The 12,276-nt window shown below is 54.3% G+C and overlaps 1 protein-coding gene across 1 annotated transcript; it reads left to right on the forward strand.

Moving 5' to 3' along the window:
• Window positions 1-41: 41 nt before the first annotated feature.
• Window positions 42-11,472, forward strand: MMAB (metabolism of cobalamin associated B; the record flags this gene model as incomplete). The annotated part of the gene is made up of 9 exons (XM_079717595.1): window positions 42-157; window positions 1,302-1,363; window positions 2,785-2,878; window positions 5,553-5,610; window positions 7,515-7,587; window positions 7,837-7,934; window positions 8,273-8,337; window positions 9,876-9,935; window positions 11,373-11,472. 9 exons carry the CDS (start codon window positions 42-44, stop codon window positions 11,470-11,472), a joined length of 726 nt encoding a protein of 241 aa, XP_079573721.1.
• Window positions 11,473-12,276: the final 804 nt, after the last annotated feature.

A 12,276-nucleotide genomic window follows, 5' to 3' on the forward strand; every position in this document is an offset into this window, starting at 1 on the left:
GGGAGCCTGGCAGGGTCAGTCCCCTACCAGAGCCCTGGAGCATGGCTATGTGGGGCCTGGGAGGTCGCCTTGGCTTGCGCGGGTGCCTCGGCGCCCGCAAGCTATTGTGTCCCCGTTTCCAGAGCCGCGGCCCCCAGGGCGTGGAAGACGGGGACCGGTGAGTACCTGGCTGGGAGGGTAACTCAGGCACCTGCCCTGAGTTATGTTGTCGCCGTGGTTCCGTCAAACCGCTGGGAGGTCACCGCAGTAGTCGCCAGGTGACGTCCTCTTTAGTCGTGACGTCACCGTGGCAACGTGGGCTCCTTGGAAGCCAGAGACCAAGGCTTCTTGGCACAAGACAAGTCCAAACGAAGCCCAGCATCCATCAGGACAGGGCATATCCCATGTGAGCCAAGAGGGTCATCTTGCCTGGCCTCACAATCAGGAGGGGCCTCAATTCGGATATTAACCTATCTCTAAAGCAGTTTATACTTTAAGGCACAGAGATACACCAACGCGGCCTAAAGATGGCTGTCATCATATACCTTGAAACTTGCACCCCGTTCCCGGACCTCAGAACCTGACTTAATAATGGATTAATCTAATTCACAGATCCAGTAATTTAACCTTTGAATAACCTTCTAATGTCACATTTTAATGTTGAAGTCTTTATTAAAGGTGTTGCTATTTGAAAATGCCAGTTTTCGAACCCTGTTTTGGCAATTCTCCATTTCGGAGTATACTTGAAGCTTTATTTCCATTTCCATTTATGGAAATGGCCCAGGGATTTTTCCTTCCAAGAGTCCCTGGCTTGGTAGAGCAGAGGTAACAGTTTTGGGGTGTCAAATAAGATAGTCTTGGGCAAGAATCCCAGCCCTACCGCTTCTTCCCTTGGTGACCTAGGAGGGTGAGTCTCATCCCGTCAGCTACAGATTCCTCAGAAACAAAATGAACATCATAGGTAGTGCTTGGGAAGGTTCCAGGGATAATTCAAGGAGATAATGCCTGTAATTCACTTAACACAGTGCAGAGACTGTGGAAGGTGATCGATAAATTCTTTCAGCCAATATTTATTGAGCGTCTGCTTTGAGCAGTGCGCTACATCACCTATTCTGCACGTACTGGTGTGGCAAGACACAGAACTTGCCCACAAAGGGCTTAAAACTAAAAGGAACAGAGGGGAAAGATTTCAAGAGATCCAAGCAGAAAGGGGTAAGTGCTGCCTCTGAGGATATGGGTAGCAAACTGTGACCCACTGAAAGACGTGCCCCACTATATACGCCATCCTCACTCATCATCTCTTGATGTTTATTTCTCCTTAGGCCACAGCCTTCCTCGAACACACCCAAGCTCCCCAAGATCTACACCAAAACAGGAGACAAAGGTAGGGTGGGGACAGGTGAAAAATGCAAAGAAAGACATGGCAGATTCCATCTTTAAGTTCTTCCAAATTCTAGGACTTCCCTGGCAATCCAATGGTTAAGACTCCACGCTTCTACTGCAGGGGGCATGGGTTCGATCCTTGGTCAGGGAACTAAGATCCTGTATGCCACGCGGCACTAGAAATTGATGGAAAATTCTGGAATGAGAATTAAATAAATAATAGCTTTAAAATATTTTTTAAAAGTTCTTCCAAATTCGTTGCAGACATTAAAAGTATGTGACAGATCTCAATAGGCATCACCCAAATGTGATGTGAAATGAAAGATGCCCAAGATATATTAAGTGATAAAAGCAAGTTGCAGAACAATCCAAATAGTTGGAATCCATTGGATAAAAGTGTGTGTGTGTATTTATTTATATGTGTGTTCAGGTGTGCATAGAACATTGTGAAAGGTTATACCTTGGGCTGTTACCTGGGAGAGAGACTGAATTCTGGGAGAGGGGAATGAATAGACGGGCTTTCATTGTTTCCTATACATACTTTTATTCTATTATTTATTTTGTAATGAGCATATATTGCTTTGATAATTTAAAAAAATGCCAGAACATAATGTACAGAAAAAAAAGATGCAGAAGAACATATCAGTGTGATACCATTTTCTAAAGTTTTAAACCACCCATGGACTTTCCTGGCGGTCCAGTGGTTAGAACTTGGCACTTCCACTGCAGGGGGCGCGGGTTTGATCCCTGGTTGGGGAACTAAGATCCCGCATGCTGCGTGGCCTTCCCCCCCACCAAAAAAAGAAACACGCAGATTACCAGTATTTATTGCTTTGGGGGTATATTTATGTAGTAAGAAGATAAAAACATTCATAGATGTACTTAATGCCATTGTACACCTAAAAATGGTTAAAATGGCCAATCTTACATTATGTTTATGTTACCACAATAAGAAAAGAAAAGATGCAAAGGGATGACAGTGTTGATGCCCTCCAGCCAAAGACTCCAGGGACGGAATTCCCTGGCGGTCCAGTAGTTAGGACTCCACGCTCTCACTGCCAAGGACCTGGGTTCAGTCCCTGGTCAGGGAACTAAAATCCCACAAGCCAAGCAGCGCAGCCAAGAATAAATAAATAAATAAATAAAGTATATCAGGAAAGAAGTGAGGACAGTGGTTACCCCTGGGGAGGGGGGCAGTGACTGAAAGCAGGGACATGGGGGCTTCTAGGGTGAAGCTCATATTTTATTTCTTGATCTCGTTGCTGATCACAGAAGTCTGTTTCAGTTAGTAACAATTCATCAACTTGTACACTTTCGATTCGGGCACTTTTCTGTGTATGTTATCCTTCAAGTGGAAAAATGCTTTAAAAGAGCATATCAAGAAAAAAACTCTTTAATTTGGGCAGCAAAACATTCTCACAGGGTTTTCCAGCACCTTCACCGGAGAAAGGAGACCGAAAGACGACCAGGTGTTTGAAGCCGTGGGAACTACAGATGAATTAAGTTCAGCCATTGGGTAAGGGGGACGGGATTGGCCTTGGGGTCGGGCTTGAGTTGGTTGTTAGAGGTTATGGCTGACGTGCAGCTCTCCAGAGTGCCCGCCCGTCCCAGAGGCTGCCAGCCCTCGAAGAACCTTCCTTGGCCTGTGGCTTCCGTCCCTCACCGCGTGATGCTGCCTCGCCCCTCCATCCCTGCCCCCTCACTGTGCTCCTATGTGTGTGCCATTGAGGTGCACGTGCTAAGTGACAGGTGAGTCGAGCACAGTACACAGGGCGTCAGGCATGATCCCTTTCGTGAGACTTATTTTTTAAACAAGCATATACACAGCCAGAGTTTAGAAGGTGGACTCGGGGAAGTAGTCAGGATCGGCCGGGCCATGCTGGTGTAACAGACAACCCCCACATTTCGTAGCTTAAACCACCAGAGGCGGAGTTCATCCTCTCACTTCAAGCCCATCGTGGGTTGGGTATGTTTCTTCTCTGCCTGGCCTTCACTCTGGGACCCGGGCTGGTGGGACAGCCTCTGTCTAGAATAACACCAGTAATTGTGGCAGAGGGAAGAGAGATCACGGTGATGCCCACGCTGGCTCTTAAAGCTTCCACGAAGTGACACGCCACCTCTGCTCACATTTCATTGGCCAGAGCCAGGGACATGGACACATGTGACAGCAGCAGGGGTGGGAGGGGCCACAAATATTTGAGAACAAAGTTCAGGCCACCATGCTCAGCAAGCTGTTGGCAGCATGAGCTGCAGTTATTATAAGTACTAGTTCACAAGTTCTGACTCAGCCTTCTGGGTGAAGATCATGGTAATCAGACAGACCTGGGTTCAAATTCTCTCCCACTGCTGACTGGCTGTGTGACTTCAGGCAAATCACCTGGCCTCTCTGAGCCTCAGTTTCCTATTCTTTCAAATGATCCTAGTAATAGTATCCAATCTCATTGGGTTCTTCTGAGGATGTAATGAGAGAACTCCATGTTTCCCCCTTAGGACGACAGTACCTAGCACCAATCATAATGCTAGCTATTATTATCATCATAATTATTAAAACTTACCTGTTCATGGTCGCCATTTCTCAGTGATGGGCCTAAGTGAGGTTCTCAGGAAAGATAATGTAGCTAGTCTGCCAGCAGAGGAGAGAGGGCAGACCCCCTTGGTGTGTGTGGGAAGGGTGTGGCGAGGGGGAAGTGCACACAAGATGAAGTGGGCAGAGGGGCGGGAAGGCGGGTTCTAGCATCGGCTGTTTAGAATTAGCACATCAGCAGGCCATCATCCCTCAGGTGATGTGGTGCAGGGGACTGGCCACAGCTCAGTTGTGGATTCTTCCGTCCTCAGGTGTTGGCGGAGCATCTGCGTGTGCCAGGCTCTGCTGAGTGGGGAGCCTCAGCCCTGCCTTCATGGAGCCTATGGTCTGCGGGGTGCGGTGCAGCGGGCGGGGCAGAGCAGACAGACGCTGGAGGGGCAGCCTTAAGTGGTGGGAGCGGGGATGGAGCGAGCATGGGGAGGGGCCTCCCGCTGGCCTCTGTCGTGGGAACATCCTCAGTGAGCAGATATTCCCGAGCATCTCCAATGTGCCAGGCCTGAGGCATACGCCCCCTCCTCACCATCCAGAGGGGAAGACCAACGCAGGACAGCTTACGTGTGTGCTTATTATTTAGTTCTGATTGTAAGATGGGCTAGAAGATGCACAGTAGTTCTTCTTTTGCCCTTTCAAAGCCATTCTCCTGTGCCTGGGAGGCTGACCTGGAGATGGTCTCACCCCGATTCCCTTGTCCTCTGGCTTTAGAGTTGGTCCAGCCAATGGGCAACACCAGCAGGAGATCGGACAAGGGTGAGAGGGGTAGGGGTATTGTGACCCCGCCCCCAGCCCTGTGTGGCTCTGGCAGTTGTGGGGCTCTCCACTGCTTTCTCCCAGCTGCCCAGCTCCTGGCGGTGGCCTCTGCCCAGAATGCAGCTCTCTCCAGGGTTGGTAGCGCCTGTGACCCTCCCTTGCCCCTTCAGGCTCTTGCTTTTGCTCATCTCTGGATCCATCCGCAGTTCTCATAAGCCTTCCCACTCTGTCAGTAGTCCCTTTGTGAAGCTTTTCTCCAGGAACCCTTCAAACACACCACTGTCCGGCCAGGACCCTGACTGGTCCAGAAGAGGGTGCAGCGTTCTGAGGGAGGCCAGGGCCACAGTCCTGACCTGCATCGGGAGCACTCTGATTTTCCTGCCCCACCCAGCCTTACCAGCAAACTCCTACTCAGCCTTCAAAGTCCCACCTCCAGCATCACTTCCTCCAGGAAGCCCTCCCTGAACCCTAATCAAGGCCAAATATCCCAGGACTCTCACCCTTTCCTTCAGAGCACTGACCTCAGTTTGCAACTTCATTGTCAGTCGTGTGACATCTGATTCACATCTCCCTGTCCTGCCTAACGGGGCCTGTGTCACCTCTGTTCATACTGAATCACCTGGACCTGGCCAGAGTAGGCGCTGAAAGAGGAGTTATTGGCTGGATGAGCAGCGAAAAACAAATACCCCCAACCACATGGAAGGTTACGATGTTCTCAATGTCAGCAAGAAAATAACGGCCTTCCTGTGATAGCTCAATTAGCAAAATGGCCAAACCCCTGAGAATGTATTGCCTTCCAGCAAGACAGGGCCTGGGGATGTTATACTCAAGGCAGATTCTTTTTCCTTCTTCCTCACAGGTTTGCTATGGAATTAATTGCAGAAAAGGGCCACCCGTTTGTGGAAGAGCTTCAGAAAGTGAGTAACATCGTCTCACCCCGAGCTGGGATTTTCCAACCCCGAGGCCTGGTGGCCATAACTGGATTTGCCAACTGACCATCACTTCCTTTCTGCGTCACCTGGGACTAGTTCACTTACCCTCTGTGAGCCTCAGTTTCTTCATCTGTAAGATGGGGACGCACAGAGAAGATCCTCCCTCACAGGCGAGTGGTGAGGTTTGCCCTCAGAGAGGGAAATGTGAAGGGCAGTGGTCTCAGCCCCGGGCAGTTCTGCCCCTCAGGGGACACAGGGCAGTGTCTGGAGATGTTTTAAGTTGTCACACTGGAGGTGGAGGTGCTACTGGGATCTAGTGCATAGAGGCAGGGATGCAGCTAAACGTCCTACAACACACAGGACAGCCCCCGTGACATAGGATGACCTGGGCCAAAGTGTCAGTGGCCCAGAGGTTGAGAGACTTGAAAGGCCCAGCAATGGTTAGCCCTCGGCGGGGGGATGATAGGGTTCTTAGAATTACTGTTCTGTTTCTTAAGAGGCAGCAGGGGCTCTGGCCCACAGAGAGGACTTCAGAAGTAGAGGCAGGGCCACCCCCCCCAGAACATGGAGAATGTACCCGGGGTTTTAGTCTGCGTGCTGACCCGAGTCAGCTGCTCCCTGGAGGGTCAGCCCTCGGCCTGCTTCAGTCCTCCAGGCCAGGCTGGAGCCCACTGGGGCCCCTGGGAGCAGACACAGGGTAGTGAGGGGCTGCAGAAAGATGGGAGGCCTAAACTGCTGGAGCATTCTATGAATGAGGCACCTCCCGTATGAGGAAGACTGGTCTTCAGCCTCATAATGAGGAATTGCTGGCATCTACAGTGGTCATTTCTGTCTGCCGTGCTCACATCTGAGCGGGGTTTGCAGAGGGAAGAGGGGGTCAGTGGCGTGATGAGCCCCTACCTTGCTTTAGACCACGTCCTTTGGGTAACAGTTTCAACATCACCTCCTCCGGGGCCTTCCCTGGCCACCCCTGCCTCCAGCTGGTGCCTCTCCCAGGCTTCCGCAGCTCCTGTGCTTCTGCCTCTAAAGGCAAGCATCACCAGGAGTGTGGCCTGGGTGCCCCAAGGGCGCAGACTGTGACTTGTTCAGCTGGGTGCCCCGCCTGGCCCCCGGGGGCTATGGCAGGCCAGGCAGCCTGTTCTCGGCTCTCCCTGCAGAAGCCCATGAGGTGGAGGCCAGCCTTCACGGACAAAACCGAGGCTCAGCCCAAGGCCGCACAGCCAGGAATCAGCGGGGCTGGGATCGGATTCCTAGACTGGGGCCACCTCTCTCCAGCCCCCGGGGTAAACGCTGCAGGTGGCCGGCGGCGGGGTAGTACTGTGACGCGCCTTTCCATTGGAAGCCACAGAGACACCACGAGGTCAAGTAACTTACCCAGAGTCTGCTGCTTGGTGGCTCAAGAGGGTTCCAGTCCACTCCCGGGTGGGCACCGTCTACTCTCACCGACTGTGTCCTGCTCCCGGCACACTGCCACGGTGGCTATCTCATCAGAGGCCACAGCCCTGTCCTGTATAGTTTAAAAAGCACTGTCAATTTGGGTCTCTCCGCCCAAGTGTTATAGGTTAGAAAACCAAGGCTGTCAGTTTAGACAAAAGAAAAAGACCTTGAAGGGCCCGGCACATGGGAGAGGAGGGTCGGGGTGAGAAGATTCCTCCTGACTCTCCCTGGGCGCTTGACACTCCCCGTCTGTGTCACCCAGGCGTTCCAAGGGAGCCAGGGCCCCTCCCAACAGGGCAGACGTGCTGTGCTGCAGGTTCAGACAGAGTTTGCTGATGAGCCTTTAAATGCCGGCTCCTTAGAGGTCTGACAGCTCCCGGCAGGTGGACGCACGAGACCCCCGCTTGGCCCGCGTGACAGGGTCTTCACCCACGCCTTCCATTCCTCCCCAGATCCAGTGCTCCCTGCAGGACGTCGGCTCTGCCCTGGCAACACCGCGCTCCTCAGCCAGGGAGGCTCACTTAAGTAATTCTCTCCCTGAACCCACTGTGTGTGCTCAGAGGGCCCCGGGGGGCCTGGGCCCGCGGGCGGGGGGAATGACTCTGTCCTGGGTGTTGCCTGGGACCCCTGTCAACCTGGCCTGTGCAGCCTGAGACGGAAGGTCCCTCTGAGCCAGGGCAGTGGTTGGCAGGCGCCCAGGCGGAAGGGACGGGGCGGGCTCCTTGATCCGGGGGCAGTGGCCTCACGGCTGCGTCCTTCTCCTTGGCTCCACAGAACACGCCACATTCGAGGCAGGGCCCATCCTGGAGCTGGAGCAGTGGATCGACAGATACTCCAGCCAGCTGCCCCCGCTCACCACTTTCATCCTGCCTGTAGGTACTGGGCTGCCTCAACCTGGGGGTGGCTGCGGGCCAGTGTGTTGACCAAAACACACAGGCAGGGATTCAGCGCACCCCCCACTTTTAATTTTTAACAACGACAGAAGCTTTCCCCCAGCCCCCAAGTCCCCTCCAGACCGTCACGGCTCCCTCCCCAGTCCTGCCTGCTTTGGAGAGGGGTACCCAGTGGGTGTGCCCCGGCAGGGCCCCTGGAGACACAACACTGCCCGTTGTGGGCGGGGCCTGTGTGTCCCTCCGTCCATCCAGGCTCCCTGCCTGCAGTGGGCACCCTCCCCCCACCCTTCCAGCCGACACCCGCTTTCTCCTTTCAGTCCGGAGGCAAGAGCAGCTCCGCACTGCATTTCTGTCGGGCCGTGTGCCGCCGAGCTGAGAGACGGTACTGGGGTGCGGGGCCGAGGGAGCGGGACCTGGGCAGAGAGACAGTGATCCTGACCGGGGTGGGGGTGGGGCTGGGGAAGGCACGTCGGGATCAGAGCTTGTTCAGAAGCAGGCAGCTCCAGGAAACGGGCGGGGGAGGCCCAGCGCGTCTAGGTGATTATTTGTAATTATAACATTCACGTGGTATGAAATTCAGGTGTGTATTCAGTGAAGACTCCCTGTTCCTGGGGTTAATTTAAATGGTGGGGGTTGTCTCAGCTGAGCAGAAAAGATTGAAAAGCTCCACACCATGATAAGAGCTATGAGGGAGGGTACTTGGCACCAGAGTGACCCAGCCTGGGATGGGGCATGGGGGGTACTGGGGGCACAGTGGACAGTGCCTGGGGTGAGGGCACAGCAAGGGCAGAGGCAGCAGTCTGCATGGAACACACACAGAGGACGCCGAGTGTCTGGTCCAGAGTGAGGGGCGTGAGGCCTGACGAGGCTAGAGGCTGAGCGGAGGCCAGGCCGGGCAGGGCCTCATGCGCCCCGAGAGCTCTGCATTTATCCTGAGAGCCTTTATCCTGCGAGCCATTGATGGGCTTTAGGCCATGAGATGACGTGCTGGCTGCTGGGTGGAGAAGGGCCCAGACCAGCCACCTGCTACCCCAATCCCCCAACTCAGAGTCAGGAGAGGAGGGACCCCCCCGCCCCCCGCCAGAAGCTCCTGACTGCCTTTTCAAGGAAACTTTAAAAGAGTAATTGCAACATTTCCATTTACACCACTCATAGGCCAGGCTGACACCAGGTTTTACAGAGAAATGGGAATAAAGCCCTGCTTTATATAACCGGCAGGACCGTGCTGGGCACTTTGTATCCATTATTTCATTGATTCCTTGTGGTAACCTTGGGAGAGAGGTGGTGGCAGCCCCCACTCTACTGGAGTCAGGACTCTGGGGCTCAGCGGTGACACCGTGGCCAGGGTCACCTGGGTGGTCCATGGCAGAGTCTGGATTTGAGCCCAGGTGTGTCTGCTCCATACCTGAGCTCTTTCCATAGCCCCATGTCATAAAGATTTCACTTTTCATAAAAGGCCCTTGGGGCCAAGTGGTTCCTAAAGTGATGCTGAGTCACCAAAGAGCTTCAGCTTCAAAAGGAAAAAAGTCATTTGTACAAAGCTGTCCACATCAGCAGTGCTCATAGTAGCAAAAAATTGGAAACAACCCTAAGGCCCAACATCAGGGAATGGCCGAGCAGAGGGGGGGTCCTGAGGACACCAAACCCGTGCCCAGGTAACAAAGCCCCCTGGGGCAGGAGACACAAACCTGGGGCCTCGGTTTGGGGCGAGCACCTCCCAGCAGGGGTTATGTAGCAGAGGCGACATGCGTGGAGGGGCTGCCAGCTCACTGGTGCTCAGCAGAGAGCACCATCTAGAGTGTCTGCACACAGACTGGCGAGGCTGCAGCGGGAATGAAATGCTGGCTCAGGACGCAGCTCCTACCCCCAAGCGTGTTGAGCCCGGAACGTAGTGTGATGCTGTGTTTCCTCCCCTTCTAGCGTGGTGCCTCTTGTCCAGTCCGGTGAGACGGATGCAAACGTGGCCAAGTTCTTAAACAGGTACTCAGATGGGATCTGGAGAGTCTTTCTGAAAAAGTAGGCACTTCGTGGCTCCAGCCCTGGCTCGTGCGGCTCCAGCGTGGGCCAGGCCAGGGCTGAGAGCTGAGGGACCCCAGGAGCTGCCTGGGGTCCAGAAAGTGACCTCACAGCCAGGGTCTGGCCCCTTAATGTGGTCACTCCTCCCCCAGGACATGGCTTGGGCTTTGATGGTCCTGACCAGCTCCTTTCCTCCTGGGAGGGGAGTGGGCCTGAGGGGAGTGAGGACCATTCTGTTCATGTCACAGTAGTGACCCTGGGGAGCCCTCCGGCCATGTAGGTTGTGTGGGCCGAGCCAGTTCGTTCTCTTAGCAAGGAAGGCATCACCACGCAGATGAGGAACCAGCATATGACAGCTCTGCGGCAGGGGGGATCACCCAGAGCAGTCTCTTCCACTGCCCAGTCCTCCACCCCACTCCCAGAGAGACAGCCAGGCATCAGGAGGAGGGGGGCATGGTTCCAGGATGGGGCATGGGTCAGGGAAGGTTCCAGCAGGACCTGGCATGGAGCTGGCCTCGGGGTAGGGTTGGGGCAGGGAGAGAAGAAGAGGGTGGGGTCAGTGAGGCAGGGAGACAAGGGAGAGCACAGAGCAGCTTCGCAAACTAACTGCCAGCCCCTTAGGGGCAGGCTCGCTGTTTCCTCTCCTGTTTCCCTCCCCACCCACCCCTGCCCAGAGGCCCCATCACCGCTGGGTCAAAGAAAGAAGGGAGAGGGGCACTAGGGTCTAGCCCACTAGAACATTCCAGGCTAGTGCTTCTCAACCGGGATGCCTGGAAATGTCTGGAGACAAGTGGGTGGGGGCCAGGGGTGCTGCCCAGTGTCCTGCGATGCACACAACAGCTCCCTCTTCCTGCCACGAAGAATCACCCAGCCACAAGGAATGGTCCCGAACGTCTCTAGTGCCGGGGTCGAGAAGCCTGCTCTAGGCTCCCTCTACTCAGAGCACACCAGCAGCACCAGCATCACCTGGGCTCGGTTTAGACCTGCCAAACCCTGGGCCGGGCCCAGCCGGTCCTCCCGAATCAGAATCTGATCTGCATGTCACCAGGATCCCCAGCTGACTTGTGTGCACACCCCAGTTTAGGAGGCACCAGTCCTGTTCACTGGAAGGTGCAGAAACCAGGGAGTGGCCCAAAGTCACCAGCCCTGTGATGTCAGAGTAGTGGCCTCATCCTGCAGGAAACACCCCAGCCCTGGCGCCAGAGTCGGGCGCTGGGCTCTCAGGGAGCCAGCCTGGAGCGCCATCCATCAAGCCCAGGTTGGCTGAGCACCCGCTGTCCCACCCAGTGCTCCTGGGGCACGTGACTTATATTTCCTCCTTGAAGGCTAATATAGGGAGGACCCTGTTAGCATTGATCTCTCATTTCAGATCATTCCATTTGCCTTCTTCTGCCCCTCCAGACTCAGTGACTATCTCTTCACGTTAGCCAGATACACAGCCATGAAGGAGGGGAATCCAGAAAAAATATACAAGAAAAATGACTTGTCGGTCCCTGCCTGAGGCGCTTGGAAATAATGGAAAAAGGGAGCTTTGCAGACTCCACAGTGACGATGGGAAAGGAAGACTTTGCCCTCATATCCTGATTCCTGAAGATCTCACCCAGAGGGGCCAGAAGCTGGTCTTTTGTCCAGACTCAGCCTCCTCTCAGGGCCCCGCCACTTCCTTCAGGAGCTGAGGCCGGTGGAGAATTCTGCGCCCCCCTCCCCTGGGCTCTCCTCAGCCTTCCAAAAAAGAATAAAAGTGGGAAAGGCTTGAGAGAGAGAGAGAGAGAGAGAGAGAGAGTGTGTGTGTGTGTGTGTGTGTGTGTGTGAGACAGAGACAGATGCCCTCCACTGGCAGCTTATTTGGAATGGTACCAGAGGCCCTTGGAAATGTAACTGTGATTTACCTGTGCCAAAGGGGCTTTAAAATGTCACATTTATAAAGAGGAAGGCAGACAGGATTTGGAGTTCAGTCACCTCTGAGCCACTCATCAAGGGGGAAGGACGGCTGCAGATTGACAGGCGAGGCCTCGGAAACACTTGGACTGAAGTGCACGTGTGGCAAGGGTGCAGCCCGGAGAATCTTCTCTAAAGGGGAGCCTTCCTCCATCAAGGGACGGACATCCCTGGGAGAGGAACACCACCACTTTCAGCTTCAGACTATAAGCTCTTATGTTTCCAGCGAGGCTGACGCAGACCAGACCGACTTCTCTGATGTTGCACTTGGCTGGTTTATGCCTCTGAGATCCGGGCCGCAGCTGTATTTTATTTCAGTTGTCACTGCTGCTCCTTCCCGCTATGGAGTGACCCTGCCAGTGCCAGC

Source organism: Hyperoodon ampullatus (assembly GCF_949752795.1).
Source record: "Hyperoodon ampullatus genome assembly, chromosome: 13".
NCBI classification, from domain to species: Eukaryota; Metazoa; Chordata; class Mammalia; order Artiodactyla; family Ziphiidae; genus Hyperoodon; species Hyperoodon ampullatus.